The sequence below is a fragment of the Myxine glutinosa genome, chromosome 7 (genome assembly GCF_964187855.1).
Source record: "Myxine glutinosa chromosome 7, kmMyxGlut1.1, whole genome shotgun sequence".
NCBI lineage: Eukaryota > Metazoa > Chordata > Myxini > Myxiniformes > Myxinidae > Myxine > Myxine glutinosa.
The window spans coordinates 49167271-49185371 of record NC_136267.1 but is presented as its reverse complement, the minus strand read 5'-3'; the positions used below and the strand labels follow the sequence as shown (position 1 = coordinate 49185371).

The window sequence follows — 18101 nt, the reverse complement described above, 5'->3', positions numbered from 1 at the left end:
TATGAAATTTTCTTCTTAAAATTTTTTTTCCTTATGAAAAGGAAAAGGCGCCAGGCGGTGACGTAACACGTAATGGTTCTAAGCAGAACTCTGAAGGGTCCAAGCGATAGTTCGTCTGTTTTTATTTCCGGAAGTTTTTTTTATTTTACCTCAGTGCAGGAAGTGACGTGTTTATAGTAACCAGAGTCTCTTAACCGGTAAAATAGTGACCGGTACCGCTTAAATATATCCGTTACCAATGCACTATAAAGAATTTTTAAATAGAATTCTCAGCACTTCACTCTTCAGAACAAAATTCCTCGGTGTTCAATTCGTCTCCCCTGACCGTTGCACCACGAGACTTCCGGTCTGATGTCAGATCGACTCGCTCGGCGATTGATTACAGTTCCCTGAATACCGATTGCACGGACCATCGATCGTTTATAATAACGACGGGCTCGTGTTTCATGAGCTGTTTGATATGATAACTAAAGCCGTTGGGATTTCCTTTAGGTTGGTGCAGGTCACGTCACGACTGCAGCGTTGAGTGAGTGATACGTTAATTCGTTTTTCTTAGTTGGTTTATTACACGATCCCTGGCGCCATTCATTGAATGATTTTTACCTCAGCTTCCATTCTTAAATGTTTTCATCACGTGACTGTGAGGTTCTGCAATTGAATGGTCGAACCTTTATTAATGTGTGGTGATACTGATACCTTTGAATGAGGTACTCGATAAGCTGAAGGGATTGTCCCCATATCTGTATCTGCTATCGATGTCCCTCAGGTATGTTGATCAGAACCACCATGAAGCGGTTTCAGAGAAGAGCTTACAGCTTCCTGTCAAGGACCTTCGCGCTCTCCTGCTGTTTGGTCATCTCACTGGCACTCACTTTCGCGATCCTGCTCATCTCTGGGCAGGTGACTCTCGCATGTCCACTACCTTGTCGATTTGGCTCCTTGTTCCGTTCAAATGTTCTGAGCACATATTCTGTTCAAGATAAATTTATGGCTAATTTAAAAACTGTAAGCATTGAAGGATTTAATGATGCAGGTTGATGCTCACGGTATCTTGGTGTACAACTTCTCCCACAGTGAACCTTGATTTATGACGGGCACGATTTGCTAATGGAGATCGGGCAGAACAAACTGTGTTTAACAGTAATACAGAATTAGTGGGGCAGCTTAGGTAGTGGATGGGGACATGCTGGATAAAATTAAAAGCACCAAAATTTTATCAGGCAATCTTCAGGGTCCCAGCTATGATTCTATAACCGGCGCCAAGCGATACGACCACTCTTTATATTTGAAATGTTTTTTTATTTGTGAATTTTTTTTTTGAAAATTTTGGAAAAAAAAATATTTTTGGGTTTTTGGAAAAGAAATGGTTTTATTGCAGAAATGAGAATCTTTTCCGAACATTTTGGTGTAATTGTTTTTAAAATCGAACATCTAGAAGTATTTTAAAACAATATTTGAAAATTAGGTGTCTCGGGTGCGTTTCCTCAATTTGGAAAATTTCTTGGAAATTTCTTGGAAAATTTTTTTTTTTTTGGTTTTTGGAAAAGAAATGTTTTTATTGCAGAAATGAGAATCTTTTCCGAACATTTTGGTGTAATTGTTTTTAAAATCGAACATCTAGAAGTATTTTAAAACGATATTTGAAAATTAGGTGTTTCGGGTGCATTTCCTCAATTTGGAAAATTCTTGGAAATTTTTTTTTTTGGTTTTTGTAAAAGAAATGTTTTTATTGCAGAAATGAGAATCTTTTCCGAACATTTTGGTGTAATTGTTTTTTAAATCGAACATCTAGAAGTATTTTAAAACAATATTTGAAATTAGGTGTCTCGGTGCATTTCCTCAATTTGGAAATGGTTCTTGCAGAGTTTTGTGGTTCTTGCACAAGGATACCAATGAGGTCTGACTTCTTTCCTTGGCGCAGTTTTCCTCTTTCAGATAGAGAAGGGGGGTGCGGATGATTTTCATGCTGGAAGAAGGTTCCCATATCTGTATCTCTGTTCTGAGCAACTATGTACAGACGAGAGAAGAGGGACACATCATCTTTCAACAGGGAAACATCCTCTGACTGCTTCCTCTTCCCCTTGGATGGTGACCTGAAGAGAGGCAATGAGTTCCTCTTCACAGGCTCATGGATGGACTGCCTTCGTTCAGTGATAGCCTTGTTGTAGCTGTCGTACTGAGCCTTTCCCACTTCTTCTATGGTATGCACAGTGTTGGCCACAGATTCTTCAATCACATGCCGCGTGTCGAGTGCAATCAGCTCGCTTCCTTCATCTAGGAACGGGTTGCTCATCTCGTTGATAACTTGAATAAGGCCCAGTGTTTGCTCGTGAAATGTCTTCTGCGCAGACGGGACCTTCTTCGTTGTGCTGGCGTTCATCTTCTGAGATGGAAGTGTACTCCCGCTCAAACTCAGTGAGAATGCGTGCCTGCTCAGGTCCGGCGATCATCCACTTCTTGAAGGCTGGTGGGTTTTCAGTCAGGCCGACTGCTCCTCCAGGGCCCTTCACAAGCTCATTATTTTGTTCATGGGCTTGGTCAATCGGAATGCTGGAGAACCTTCTGGCTGTCTTCTGAACAACCCAGTTGCCTCTGACAATAAACTCCTCTTCGATTGTTGGAGGGAGGCTCTCCATGTCGCAGATGTGGATCGGGACCCATCTAGCATAATTATGGTGGTCAAGTGCGAAGAACCATGGTGCCAGGGCTTCAGAGACTCGACATACAGGGGAAAGTCTCTTTCTCTGTGAGCGCGAACGAAGGTGAGTCCCAGGAGCTCAATCCTCAGGATGGTGTCCCAGTACTGAAAGGTTGGACTCTTCGTGATCATGCTTTGTTGCCAGTCCTCTTCTGTCCTATCTTCAGTTGCTGCACCAGCAGCTCCCTTCAGGTAGGCATCATTTTGCAGCTTGGAGAATGCCAGAGCGCTGACTTGGTGGGCATGCCTGGTTCTCGTCAGGTGTGATGCCTTCAGGAAGGATTCAGCTGTGCCAGCAGAGGCTATGCCTGCCTGGTTTATTGCTGTCACCCATCCAGATCTGTCTAGGTAGTCTCCAAGTGTCTTCCACACCGCCATCTCCAGGTGGAGTCCGCCGAACATGACAACATACTGGTCTTCACCGTGTATGCACATGACAACATACTGGAACTTGGCAAGTGCATACAGCGGAGCATCCATTGCTATTATTGGAATCTGTCCAGGGTTCAGGAACTGTGTAGATTCACGGATGACATCCATTCCATGCTTGATCATTGCAGGTGTGGCTGCCTTCTCATTGAAGAGAGGCAGAAGTTGAGTGATGGCAGCTTCTACTTCTTGAGCAGGACTGTTTTGAAACGAGGCATGGTAGGCGGACCAGGCTATACAATCTCCCTTGACCACCTCTTCTTTTGCCATGCAACATATAGCAACATATAGCAGATATTATTTCAACATATAGCAGATTTAATATAATATGCATGTAATTGAATAAAAATATATAAATGTCTATTGTGCATGCATCTTGCTTGCTGTTCGGATCGTTTGGCGCCGGTTCTAGAATTGAAGCTTAGATGCTGAGGAAATGCACCCGAGACACCTAATTTTCAAATATTGTTTTAAAATACTTCTAGATGTTAGATTTTAAAAACAATTACACTAAAATGTTCGGAAAAGATTCTCATTTCTGCAATAAAAACATTTCGTTTCCAAAAACCAAAAAAAAAAAATTTTCCCAAAAATTTTCCAAAAATTTTTTCACAAATAATATAAAATTTCAAATAACAGTGGTCGTATCGCTTGGCGCCGGTTATAGAATCATAGCTGGGACCCTGAAGATTCCCTGATAAAATGTTGGTGCTTTTATCCGGCATGTCCCCATCCCTTTGAAATTCGGTGCTAAGCTGCCCTACTAAATGTCTCTTTACAGACTTTGCTACAGTGGAGTCGAGCTTTCCTTACCAGCAGCCCAGACTTGGACAACATCGTTGGCCGTAGTTTCAAAGACAGGTGAGTACCCAAATATTACAGATGAACACACAAATCCTTACTATAATTCACGGACCAGTGTGGGTTTGTTTGTTTGTGGGTGTGTTTGTCGTGCTACTCCTACAGTTTTGGGTCGACTATATCCAAACCTGCTACATAGCATCAGCATTACCCTAATTAGTTTATGTGGGTGTTTTTATTGCCGGAAATCTTGGGGGAGAAGGGGTGAGGAGAGAGGGGTGGGGGTGGGAAAGGTGGAGAGGGGGTGGGAAAGATGGAGAGGGGGTGGGAAAGATGGAGAGGGGGTGGGAAAGGTGGAGAGGGGGTGGGAAAGGTGGAGAGGGGGTGGGAAAGGTGGAGAGGGGGTGGGAAAGGTGGAGAGGGGGTGGGAAAGGTGGAGAGGGGGTGGGAAAGGTGGAGAGGGGGTGGGAAAGGTGGAGAGGGGGTGGGAAAGGTGGAGAGGGGGTGGGAAAGGTGGAGAGGGGGTGGGAAAGGTGGAGAGGGGGTGGGAAAGGTGGAGAGGGGGTGGGAAAGGTGGAGAGGGGGTGGGAAAGGTGGAGAGGGGGTGGGGTAGAGAAGAGAAGAGAAGAGGAGAGAAGGGGGTGGAGGGAAGAAGAGAAGAGGAGGGGGTGGAAGGGAGAAGAGGAGAGAAGGGGGTGGAGGGAAGAAGAGAAGAGGAGGGGGTGGAGGGGAGAAGAGAAGAGAAGAGGAGGTTAATACCGTGGGCTCCGGGATGGCCAAACAGGCTTTAACTCCGAGGCGACGATCAATTGTGGATTTCACTAGGCAGCACGGGAGGAAAAAGGAAGAGGAAGAAGCAGCGAGGCCTTACCTGGCACGATCCGAGCAGTCTTCAACCCTGCAAATTAATCTCACACGAACACGGGAGGTAAAATGTACAAAAATAATCGATTTATTATGCGGAACCCGATACAAGGAAACGCGACAGTAAAACCTAATTCTAAATTGGGATCCTGCACACCTCACTTCGACAACAGCACATGGGAATGAATTAAACAAAAGAATCGTCGTGTTGTGCGTTCGTGGGTGCGAGCTTATCTGTCTGGGTGTGTAGCGTCGTCAGGATTCGGCCAGCTCCGATGTTGGCGCGAAACAAGGCCTCGATGTGCCTCCGCTCTTCGATCGCATGCGAGGTCCTGTTTGCACCAACATTGAGCCTCGCTCCAAGCACCAAGCCTCGCTCCAAGCACCAAGCCTCGCTCCAAGCACCAAGCCTCGCTCCAAGCACCAAGCGCCGCTCCAAGCACCAAGCGCCGCTCCAAGCACCAAGCGCCGCTCCAAGCACCAAGCGCCGCTCCAAGCACCAAGCGCCGCTCCAAGCACCAAGCGCCGCTCCAAGCACCATGCGCCGCTCCAAGCACCAAGCGCCGCTCCAAGCACCAAGCGCCGCTCCAAGCACCAAGCGCCGCTCCAAGCACCAAGCGCCGCTCCAAGCACCAAGCGCCGCTCCAAGCACCAAGCGCCGCTCCAAGCACCAAGCGCCGCTCCAAGCACCAAGCACCGCTCCAAGCACCAAGCCTCTCTCCAAGCACCGCTCCAAGCACCAAGCACCAAGACCATGGAGAGCACCAAGACCAAGCACCCAGCCCAAGCACCAAGACCAAAACAATAACCCAGGGAAGACGACGAACCACCAGGGAAGAACGCAGGGAAGAACGATGACGAGCAGGGAAGAACGCTGGGAAGAAGAACGAGGGAAGACGACAACCGAACACAGAATGCCCACGAGCGAAACGTTTTGTCCCCCGTGGTCTGACATCAATTCTCCCGCGTTACCAATCAGTCCCTCCCTTCTTTGTGGTCTTTCCGGCCTTCTGACGTCACCGGCCCTTCCCCTCAAATCAACGACCTGCTTCTAAGTAGTGGTTTGGCGTCTTCTGTCCTAATTGGCCGAGTGCTTGCGCCTTTCGCACTGATTGGCCGAGGTGTCAACGATTGGTGGACAATCAGTGCGCCGCTTCCTTCCACCTTCCTTTCACCAATCAGTGGCCAGCTCCTTACCCCAGCCAACCACAAGTTCCCTGGGCGTGGCTATAGCCTGCCGTGCACGATGTTTCTTGCTAGGCCAGCTGGTGATGTAGCTGGCTGCGGCCCTATGCGGCAGTGCCCCGATCTGGCTTCCTGCCTGTTCCTCCTGCAAGTCTTTTTGTGGCAGAGGAGAATTAATTAATGTGTGCACTAATGGATCTATCCAAGTGTCTATATGATGTATTGCCATAAGGGACACTGGGTTGCTCACAGAGGGAACGACACATGAGGGAATTTTACCCATAATCCCTGCACTAATTATATCATGCCCCGTCCCCTCGTGGCTGGGACACAGATACTACTTATTCCGACATTCGGGCTACACACAGAACTTATTACAGGTAGATTCCCTATCACGACAGTTGAGTACCTACCTATGCAGATCTACCTGGCTCTAGATATTCCTCTACCCCCCGCATAACAATATGCATGTCATTTTTATTTAAAAAAATAAATAAATAATAATATGCATGTGTAAATAGTGTAAACGGGGTCACCACAATAGTGTAAATGACCATGATGTGGCTGGCAGCAGACTTGAGATCCTGCAGGGAAGAGCATCAAACAACAGATTCAGGAAGACAGTTTCACAGGTGAGACCAGCATGGCACTCGGTAGAGCGCATACATCTGCCAGGCTGAATCAACGGTTTACATTTTCTATCCCACTGATAGGCCGGATCTGCATCCGCACCTCAACAAAAATCGAATTGGCTTGTTCTTGTCACCTCCCCAACTCATCCACCAAGTTTTGCCATAATCCGTCGATAACGTTTTGAGATATCGTGCTACACATCGTTTTTGGACTGATCTCTCGATGTTTAAGAATCAAATTTAAGAAACAAGGACAAATTGATTTGGTTTTGGTGAAGATTTTGATTCGGTTCTGGGTAAAATAATTTTTAAGTGATTCTTAAACATCGAGAGAAATGAATATGAATTCATTCATTCATTCATATTCATTTCTCTCGATGTTTAAGAATCACTTAAAAATTATTTTACCCAGAACCGAATCAAAATCTTCACCAAAACCAAATCAATTTGTCCTTGTCCACACCAAATCTGTCCACGTTTTGTCCAAATCCATCCATATAAGCTTTTGAGATATTCTGCTCACAAACAGACAGAGGCGATGGGGATGAGAGAGGGCAGAGGGACCTAGACCAGAGGAGAGACCGGATCAAATGGTTCGAGGGATTTTTTATGGTTTTAATGGTTAGATGGATTTTTGGTGATGTTGTGGTGGCATTTCAGTGGCCTTCCCAGGCTTCTGACAGACCAGTAGTGAGATGGTAATTCATCTCGAGCTAGCTCAGGTTGTAGAAGTTTAAAATCCAAATCCATAGCTCAGGTTCCTGGTGATTAAAATCTTCCAAGGAAACGGATTTCCAAACAGGCTTTAACTCTGAAGCGTTCAGTGAAGATATAGCGGAGAATACGCGTGGGAGCAAGTGGGGGAGAGGCTGGAGCACTTACCTTCACGGATTCCACCCGACGTCCTCGACCCTGCAATAAATCAACTCAAACGACACAGGATTTAAAATGTACAAATAAATGCCAGCTTTATTAAGAAATGCCGGTAACCAAATGAAACACGATAACACTAAATTCCTAATATGAGGGACCCTCCACACAGACTTGTATACGGACAAAGGGGAAAAACAACTGAAAATAAATATGTGTCTGTGTGCACTTAGCTCTGAGCGTCTCCAAAATCTCGTCAGGGATCATCCGAGGCTTTGGTGGGAAATGCACGTTCGTTGGCGCGCAGTGTGTGGGTGGGAAGCCAGGCCTCGCTGTGCATCTTGCTCACTCCTGGTTCCGTGCGCGACGCGAATGACCAGGCGTGCAGCTCGCTCCTCCAGCCATGCTTGTCCTCAACGATCACCAGCTAGATGTCGGAACACAGCCGTTCACGATGAACCTTCCTTGCGCAAGAGAGCAAAGCGCGACCGTTCACCACAGCATCCTGATTCAAGAGCACGCCGATGCTGGGATATACTAAATGTTCCGTTCGCTATTGATGCCCAAACGAGAAGCGCAAGAACAAGCGCCAATGTTCGCAATGGGATCCTGGCACGAGAAAGAGGGCCACACAAGAAACGACACGAGAAGCAATGCTCGCTGTGAATCCCCCACACGAGAAGTAGCACGAGATGTCGGTCCGAGCGCTATTGTGTCCAGAACGAGAAGGCACAAGAGGAACAGCGACCGTTCACCAATAGTTCCAAAACGATAAGGCACAAGAGGAAAAAATGTCAGTCAGAGCGTTCTTTTATCTTCCAGGCTCTGACGTCATCTCAACACGTCTCCGTCTCCGACCCTATCGGCGAGTTCCATCTTACCAGTCCTCTGTGCCAATTGGGCGTGTCTCCACGAAGCTGCCTGTCCTGTGCACTCACCAAGTCGGTGTTATCCACGACAATGCGTCATGCCTGGCTTCCGGTAGGTTTTCAATTAGTGTGTTTAAGTGCACGATTTCTGGCTAGGCGTCTAGTGCGGTGTCATCAGGAACAGTGGAATAAATTACAGAGGCAATTACAAACAGGGAATCGATTACCCATAATCCCTCGCTAATTAACAAGCCCCACCCCTCTGATGGGGGCGAAGATACGCTCTTCCACGACACACGGTCTACACGAATTTCCCTACTTATGATACATCGAGGTTTCTTCTTCTTCACGACAGTCGGAGCACACTAATCTATACACTCTACCTGAACTAAGGTATTCCTACCCCCCACAAACGTAACACTATATGACCACTATATGTTCTGTGTCTTTTTTTGGCTAGGCTTTTTCCACCATTGCCTATTGATGCTGTGTATACGTGGGTGAACGGGAGTGACCAATATCTGATTGAGGCCTTGGAATCTCTACGGGAACAACTGGTCATTGAAAGAGAGTAAGGAATTTGTCCACACACCCATTATATCTCATGACATTTTCCTGCTCGTGCTTGCTCGTTTGTTCTCACGCAGGCTCACCCTTTTATACCCTCCAATGTTAAATGCATCCACACTTTTGGATGGCATTTTACCATCAGTCGGTGGTCTTTATCACATCACTATCAGAGGAGCATTTTTCTAGATTATTAGAGTGTGATTTTTGTGTGATCATTGGGTAATATAGAATTTGGAAAGAGGAGAGTCCAATGATCTGTGTAGCTCAATCCTGTTAGATCAAATCTGGACAGAAGTTCTTGAATTATTGGATACAATAACAAAGTAGGGGGCCATGTATGTGTTTGTGGGGTGGGAGAGTAAATGATATTGCATCACTAAAGAGAAAAATGGAGGAGTATAGCAGGGTAGGTGAGTGTGGGTGGATAGGGTGAGAAGATAAAAATTTGGGAGGAGATAGGAGTGAGCAGATGGAAGTTTAAGGGGCATTAATTTTGCATATGGATAGGAAACTTACCATATTTGCAGATGTAACTAATATATGGAGTCTTAGAACAATATACTCGATTTATAGTTGATTGCACAGGACAAAGATTTCTGCATAGTTTGTAGGTGATGTACTCACATACGCATGTGCAATTGATGTGTTTTTATGTACATGTGTTGAACAGGCAAAAAATGGGACACAATGCAACAGAAGCACCTCAAAGGTCAGCGAACAGCAATCTTCATTCCGAAAAGTGTTGTGATTCATTCCAAATGTAAACCCTAATGGCGCTTTTGTTTTCTCCTTCTGCTCTACCCTTCCACTTGTTCATTGTATTCCCACAGAAATACAGAACTAGATTGTCCTGACTCCCCATGTTTCTGGGCACCCCTACTTCTACTTTCCCCACCCTACCCCACCACCCATGCCCTCCCCCAGCCCCTTTCTGCGGCTTTCAAGGTTCTGCCACTGCCGAGCTCTGCGCACAATCTCTCTGTCCTCTCCTTCCATAACCTCAATGATGGTACATATATTCCTTTCTCATAGACATATTGATGACTATATCTGTTTGCAGAATTGTTTTCTAACATCCTTGTGATTCCAGAATTGTAAAAAAGAAGGAGGAATTTTTATAAGTGGGTGTGGAGGAAGTCAAAAATGCTGCATAATCAAAGGAAAATGGTAAATCTCCAGAACCAAACAAGGTTACAGGAGAGGTGCTCAAATCCGCAAGACCAATGATTAGATAAATGAACAATTGCAAAATTATCCATGAAATCCTTGAATACTAGCACGTACCATGAAGCTGTAAAAGTGTGAGCATGATTATTATACATAGAAAGGTGGAAAGAAACATCTTCCAAACTACCGACTTGTAAGTTTAAGCCACGTCTACAAGCTTTTCATAAAAGTGATCACGAATAGATTTACGAAGCACCAAGAAGAAAAGCAATCAGGATCATTCAAGGGAAGATTTTCATCTGACCAACTACAAGCAACAAATCGAGTCATCGAAAAATCAAGGGAATACCGGCTCACGCTGTGTCTCGCGTTTTAAACTACAATAAAGCATTTGATTCAATAGAAGGAAATGGAGTTATTCAAGCACTGACAAGCCGAGGGATTGAAACACCATACGATCATCAAAGAGATGTACACTGATGTCATAGCAACAAGCAAGCTTTGCGTAGACAATATACCCATCGCTATGAATAGAGGAGTTGGACAAGGAGACACTTTCTCCAAATCTCTTCAAAGCAGCCATCCGATAATCTTTATCAAGATGAATTGGGAAGAAAATGGAATAAATATCGATGGAAAAAGTGAAATCACTTGAGATTTCCTGATGCAATCTTGATATCTGATTATACAATACAAGTGAAGGGGGAGTTGAATTAATTAAACAACGAAAGCAGAAAAGTTAGCCTGAAAATGAATATGTCTCAAATGGAGGTTACGTATAACCAGTACGCAGGAAGAGGCTTCAAAATATAAAAAATAATATGCATAATGAAGCATTGGATGGGCAGCTTTCATCAAACGTAGAGATATACTTGGAGAAAACAATCCCAAATTGTCTTTAAAATACAACGTCAATTTGTGCATAATGGCAGTGATGATCAACTGAAGTAAAACATGGACATCGGGTAAAGAAATGGAAAATAAACCACAAACAAAACAAATAAGTATGGAGAGAATGAGGTTACTGTAGGAGAGGTTGAAAAACAGATGAGGGGATTGAAGAAGAAGCAGAGCAAATGACATTAGGATGGCTCTGGGAGTCTAGAATCTAGATGGAGATGGGTTAACGACTGAATGGCAACCGTTATATGACACCTGAAAGCGAGGAAGACCATACATCGAATATGGAGAGCCGACTTGGTGATGGATGAGGACGGGGACGATGGCATTGAAGAGTCAGGAAGAAGATTAAAAATGTTTGCATGTTATGGTGGAAGCCTTTGCCCATCAGTGGGACGTATCAGGGTGACTATGGTAACGGACAAATGAATTTCGTGTTGGAATGTGTTTGCAATGGATTGTTGCACATGATTATTTAGTTATTTATTTTCACAGTAATAATGTTTGTTCTCTTTTATTTCCTTCATTTCCAGCCCAAAAAGCAATGCAAGCGAAGCAGCAGATTAATGCGAGTCAGATATGGCAGGGCTACCTGGTAGGTATATTTTTCGGTGGGGAGAAGTTTAGATTTGCACCGCTTGTAATTATTTTCTCCACTATCTGTCCTTTTCTCTCGGCATAATTTACCTCATCATCTTGATGTTTTATCCATTGAATTTGACGTTTCATCTTTATCTTACCCCTTGACTTTACGTCACTCGTGACTGAGGAAGCTGTCCTTGTTTATTTTATCACAAGATGTGAAGATTGTTGTTCTCTCAACTGCGAGAAGTGGAGTCAATCATGCAGGCATTTACTTACCTTCACTCCTTAATCACCCCCTCCTCCTTTTCTCTCCTGTGTAAGTGTAACATACGGTATATGGAACTGAATTTAGAATGCTCTTTTCAATAACCGGTATGCCAATTGTTCCAAAAGACATATGCCGTACTGTATATATCCTTCTTATTCCTGTCCCTGTGAACCTCAATGAAAGCATCAGCAGACCGTTCTGTGCCATTTCCCTTCGTCATACCTTACAATACACAAGGTCTTGCAATCCATGACAGACTTTACGGCAGACAGCGAGATTTACGGGAAAGAGTGATTTTGCGGCAGTTTCTCACTCTGCACATGCATAAATGGCGTTCAATAGGTTGTGGGGTATAGAACACCGAAGTATGACGTCACGTTGGCATGTCAACACTCGACTGGTTCTAAACAAAATAATTTGGGAAGCATGATCGCTTCAATTGAATGCTATTTGCATGTTGAAACATTGCTGAATATGGCTGCCGTGTCAATTACCTCACTCGTGACTTACTTTTCTGATGCACCAAACTTTCCAAAACTTTTTTCCAAAGCATCCCTTCCAAAACTTTGTCATGAGATCTCATAAAATTTCTCTGATTTCAGATCAGATGTTTTTTTTTTTGTTTCTTAAGTGGTTGTTTGAATTCACTCAAAGTAAGTACTGTACTGTATTTAAGAATTGGTGGATCATGTCTTGTCTTTCGTATCTTTTCTTTTCACAGAGTGTGAAGGACATTGGGAATAAAGGTGTCCTTATGCCAGAAATGGCACTGCTTGGTGGCTTTCTCCCTTCTCTGAAAGACGCCAATCAGCTCTCTGCCACACTATCTTCGTCCGCACATCTACACATCTCACAGGTTCACCCATTTACCCCATGTGCATGAATCCTTACCCCCATACCTACCATCTTAACCACCCCTATTGTCCATCTTGTGCCTGTCTCACACTTTAAAACTTTGCCCGTAAGCTTTATCTTTGTACATAAGATATATCTGAATCTACTTGAAAGTCACAAGGTTTGGCTTTATTCATCAAAACATCTATTCATTGAAATCCTAAATATCCATATAATCTTTGTGTTTCAAATGTACTCGGCTTTGAATTATTTTCCCCTGTTTGTAGATTGTGGAACCATGAAGCTTTTTCTTTCTAATTTTTTTTCTGTAACTTATTTTTACCTATGCCACCAAAGGTGGGCGGATGTTGTTTTCACCCCTGTCGGTGTGCTTGTCTGTCTGTGAACAGGATATTTCAAAAAGTTGTGGACGGATTCAGATGAAATTTGTTGGACAGGTTGGGTGTGTGACAAGGACGAGTTGATTTAATTTTGGGGAAGATTTTTTTATTATTGGTGCCTCCCTGTGCACGCGATGGCCAGAGGAGAACTCCAGGGTGAATTGATCCAAGCTGAGATCACCATGTTTTTGGAGGGCAAGGAGTATTACGGAGGGCAGAGCAGGAGGCTAGGATTGGCTTGGTGGACATTGATTGTCGCTGGCCTTCCTTGTGACTGGTCTTCATCATGCTCGTTTCGGCTTTGGCATCTTGGAGGCTACTCGTCATTGGCTCTCGTCTCACACTAGGTTTCCGAAGCCGTCTACTTTGAGTCCGGTGTCCATCCAATGGCTTAATCTCTGATCATTAATTTGGTTTCAGACCAGGTCACTCTACTCTGGACATGTTGCTTCTGCTGTCTCAACAATGGATGGAGGTCCTCAATGGCAAACATGAAATCAGAGCTGTCTCCCTTGACATATCACGTGCCTTCGATACGGTCTGGCACCCCGCTCTGCTCACCAAACTCTCCTCCTATGGTATCCATGGAAATCTCCACTCATGGCTTGCGGACTTCCTCTCTGGTCATAGTCAACATGTGGCCTTGAATCGTTTTCTCTCATCTCCCCTTCCTGTTCAGGCTGGAGTTCCCAAGGCAGTGTTCTGGGCCCTGTGCTTTTTCTGGTCTTCATCAATGATCTCTCCGACTCTCTGGAAAATCCTCTCTATCTCTTTGCTGATGACTCCACTCTCTGCCGCTCCATTCCTCATCCCTCAGATCGGCAGTCTGCAGGCTCCTCACTCTCTGCAGACCTGGACAAAATGACAGACTGGTCAAACAAGTGGAACATGTCTTTCAATCCTGACAAATCTCACACTCACTATGTCTCTCCGAAAAGACCGACTGGACAACCCTCCCATCTACTTTTTCAACCATCCTCTCCAAGAAGTTCTGTCACTCAAAACCACAACCACATTTCATTTGTGGTGGGGAAAACCACATTTCTAAGCTGGCCTCCAAAGCCAGTCGCCGACTGGGCATCCTCCGTCGTGCAAAGTCCTTCCTTGACACACCTGAGCTCCTCACCACATACAAGGCTTTCATCCGCAGCTCAATGGAATACTACTCTCCCCTCTGGGCCGGTGCTCCTGCCTCACACCTAGCTCGGCTTCACGCTGTTGAAACCAAAGCTTTCAGAATCATTGGAATCTCCTGCAATGAAGCTGATTGTGAGGGCTTTTCACTCACTCACCCACTCACCGCAGGCAGGGTGGTGGTCTTTCTGTCTTCTACCGACTCCTATCTGGCCTAGCTCCCCCAGCTCTATCTGTGCTCTGTCCCCCAAATATTCCCACAGATCGCACAAGATCTGCCAGCAACCCTCTTCTGTTGAAATTGCCAAAATCAAGACTCTGCTCACCTTCACTCTTTCATTCCTCTTTACTCCCACCTGTGGAACACACTGCCTCACTCTCTTGAATCCCACTCCTCCCTCCAGGTCTTTAAAACAGCTGTTCACCACCATCTCTTATCTTCCCCCATCCAAAACCTTGATCTTTTCGACCCCTGTTAATTCACCCCAGACCCACTTTTTGGAAATACCAACTTCTTTCCCCTTCCCATGCCTCCTCCCCCCCCCCCCCCCCCAATCCCTCTTCCTCCCACAGATCCTCGATGTCCCTGTTCTCTGCTGTTGTACTTGTGTGCTTCCCTCTTTCCCCCCTTATTGTCTCCCGCTCCCTTTATTGTATGTTTTGTGTGTCCGTTTTTTTTTGTGTGTGTGATTAATGTTAGCTCTTACACGAGCCTCGATCTTGTATGCAACAAAACAAAAAAAAAAATCCTGCGCATTAGGGAAAAAGGTCTTGCCTTTGTTTTTGTTTTGTAGCATGTGTGATCTGTTGCTCCTAATGGGTTAGGAATTGCTTTATTTCCAATAGTTCTGCATAAGTTTCAATATTCCCATTTACCTCTTTGTGTCTATTTGACTCGCTTAGTTCATTCCGTTTTTGTTTATAGCATCTTTTTTACCCTCTCCCCTGTTTACTTTACAAAATCATTTAAAAGATAAGAAAATGTCTTTCAGCTATCCTTTTTCCATGTGCTTTAGCCACTGTTATTTTGGCCCAATTAAACGATCCTTGGGGAAGAGTAAAGTTGTACAAATTCATTGAACGCAGTGAAATAAAATATCGCCCAGTCCATCTTCCGAGGTTAAGGTCTCGCCACTGAGGTTTTAGTTAGGTCCAAAACTTCAATTCCGTGACCATTTTCTGGCTAGTAAGGTTTGATGATTGATTTGACTTCTATTGACATTTTATAACAAAAATAGCCTCTATGTCCCTCCCAAAAATCCCGGCATTTTTCGCCAGAGGCCCGAATCCAAGATGACCACCGGCACTATCTTGAAAAATTAAGTTTTGAACCAGAACACCTAGAATCACGTACAAAGACACTTTTTTGGGTAATTTGACCACGAGGATTCCGAATCTGACATTAGTTTGACGTTATGACATTATTTTGACCCAGAAATCCAAGATGGCCACCATCCAGTGGAGCGAAAATGCAACTTTTAAATGGGAGAACATATGATCATGAATTAACACATTATTTTGGCTAAATCTATACTGGCCATGGAATTGAGGTCCTGATTAGTGAATTGCTATTTTCTTGTTTTTTATTTGTCTGTGTGTGTAATGTCATATACTTATTTCTGTCTTTCCAGGGAGTATACGAGCGAATGAGACGGCACTGAGAAGCGCAGTATTCAGAAGATAGCTGTCAAGAGAATGTCCACCGTTCCGTGTGTCCTCCAGTGTGGCGGGCTTTGCAATGAAGCCACTGATGTCGTTACCTCCGTTGAGAGTTGGGAAAATCTCAAGAAAAAAGCCCTGTTATGGAGCGGTCTTGACAAGTTCGGAGACGTTTATGCAACAGTCAATTGGGATAATGGTCCCGGCAGACAATGTGTCCATAAATCATGTAGGCTGACCTTATGGAATGCTAATAAACTGGAGCAGGCCAAGACAAGACATAAAAAACGAGAAGTCAAGGAATGCCAATCTCAGTCTTCGTCCATGTCTGAGGCTTTCCCCCCGGCTGCTTCTCCACCTGCCAAGCGGCTGCGATCAAGTGTAGAAGGGCTGATACATGAAAAAACAAAATGTGTCTGGTGCTGTAAACCGGAGTCGGCAAAGCACCCAGAATCAAAGCTGTCCCTGATTTCGTATGATAATGCATGGGCAACGTTCAAGAGTCACACGGTGGTCCTCGAAGATCAGAGCATGCGAGACAGAATCAACTGTGTGATCGATTATGCAGCTGATGACCCATATGCGATTGAGATCAGATATCACAACAAATGCTGGTTGAAATATGTGCGGTTACCAGAAAATGAGTGAAGATGACAAACTCCCACGCATGCACAATGTCAATCTCCGTGAGGCTCAGACTATCTTCTTTGACCACATCAGAACAGTTATCTTTGAGGAACGTGAGCTAAGGTCACTACAGAGCCTCCTCAAAGACTACAGCTCTATCATATCTCGGTATGGCTTCTCAACATCCAGTATCAAGTCATCCTTTATCAAAGATATCCTGACCCGGGAGTTTGAGGGCAAGATCGGCTTCCACTCCCGCCCTCAGAGAAACCAGAGCGACCTCGTCTATGACACGTCTGGGGGTGGTTCATATGTTGGAGCAGCACTCTCCGCCATCGGTGTTGGCAGTGAACAACTGGTGCACAATGTGGCTAAGCGGCTCACGGATGATGTCAAGTCAATCAAACCCATCCCATGGCCGCCAAGAGTCGAGGAGCTAGAAGAGGAGGAAGAGCTCTCGCCTCTCATGGTGCAGCTGCTATCTGCTTTGCAGGGGAAGAAGGAGGTAGATCTGTCTCCCAGCACACTCTCTCTCACCTCTCTCATCACGCAGTACATTACAAAGCGACCCACCACTACCGCCATCAATGCCACCGTCACCCTTCATGGGATGACTCGCAGCAAGGAGCTTATTGACTCTTACTACAAGCTGGGCATGGGGATCAGCTACCCGAACGTGCTTCTCCTACGTGACCTCTGGACCATGCATGACCTCGAGCGATGTTTGATCTGTCCTGATGAGATCGCTGAGGGAGAACCAAGCATTAGTATCATTGACAATGATGACTTTACCAACGACACGTTGACAGGAGGGGGTACTGCACACCGCTGTAACTGGATGTTTCTGCAGCGTCTAGAACGTCTTGTACCGGATTATGAGGCTAACATCCAGGATGAGCAAACACGCATCACAGACGCAAAGACTGTGTCACAGGCACTAACTGAGAAGGCATCTGAGATGCAGGTAGTTAAGCCGTATAGGACGATAAAACGTGGGGAGCCTCCCATCCGGCCAAAGCCCACTATGTTCTCATCAAGTACAAAGCATCAGTGCAAGCGGAGCATTTTTCATGCCCTTGCTCGTGTGGACGTGGATGGTGACCGCCCTGATACAGTTGAGCAGGCTATCCCTTCATACAATGGGTTTTATGCTGGTTTAAATGCGGAGCAAGGTAAGTGCAAGGCTTATTTTCATATGTCCTACAATCAACCGCCCAACAAGTCAGTTGTGAATGACATCATGGACAAGCTTTCTATCATCATTGCCACCAAGCACATGCCTTTCGCCTTCTTAGTGGGAGATCATCCCGTGTACGTCCTCATTACCCTGCTCAAGGCAAAAGTTGCATTTTCGCTCTACTGGATGGTGGCCATCTTGGATTTCTGGGTCAAAATAATGTCATAACGTCAAACTAATGTCAGATTCGGAATTCTCGTGGTCAAATTACCCAAAAAAGTGTCTTTGTACGTGATTCTAGGTGTTCTGGTTCAAAACTTAATTTTTCAAGATAGTGCCGGCGGTCATCTTGGATTCGGGCCTCTGGCGAAAAATGCCGGGATTTTTGGGAGGGACATAGAGGCTATTTTTGTTATAAAATGTCAATAGAA

General features: G+C 45.1%; 1 protein-coding gene across 4 annotated transcripts in view; it reads left to right on the top strand.

The window, feature by feature from the left end:
• The first annotated feature begins 361 nt into the window (after nucleotides 1–361).
• Nucleotides 362–18101, top strand: part of GNPTAB (N-acetylglucosamine-1-phosphate transferase subunits alpha and beta) — a 66008-nt gene continuing 48268 nt past the window's right edge. For 2 of the 4 annotated variants that reach the window (XM_078781681.1, XM_068122281.2), the window contains exons 1-8: nucleotides 389–526; nucleotides 767–900; nucleotides 3909–3988; nucleotides 8809–8919; nucleotides 9589–9627; nucleotides 9749–9927; nucleotides 11519–11553; nucleotides 12560–12694. In XM_078781681.1, the coding sequence (XP_078637807.1) occupies nucleotides 769–900; nucleotides 3909–3988; nucleotides 8809–8919; nucleotides 9589–9627; nucleotides 9749–9927; nucleotides 11519–11553; nucleotides 12560–12694 (711 nt within the window). In that variant the 5' untranslated portion in view covers nucleotides 389–526; nucleotides 767–768. Of the gene's footprint in view, nucleotides 527–766; nucleotides 901–3908; nucleotides 3989–8808; nucleotides 8920–9588; nucleotides 9628–9748; nucleotides 9928–11518; nucleotides 11581–12559; nucleotides 12695–18101 lie in introns of all 4 variants that reach the window. The other 2 variants (XM_068122280.2, XM_068122282.2) reach the window with 2 other exon arrangements.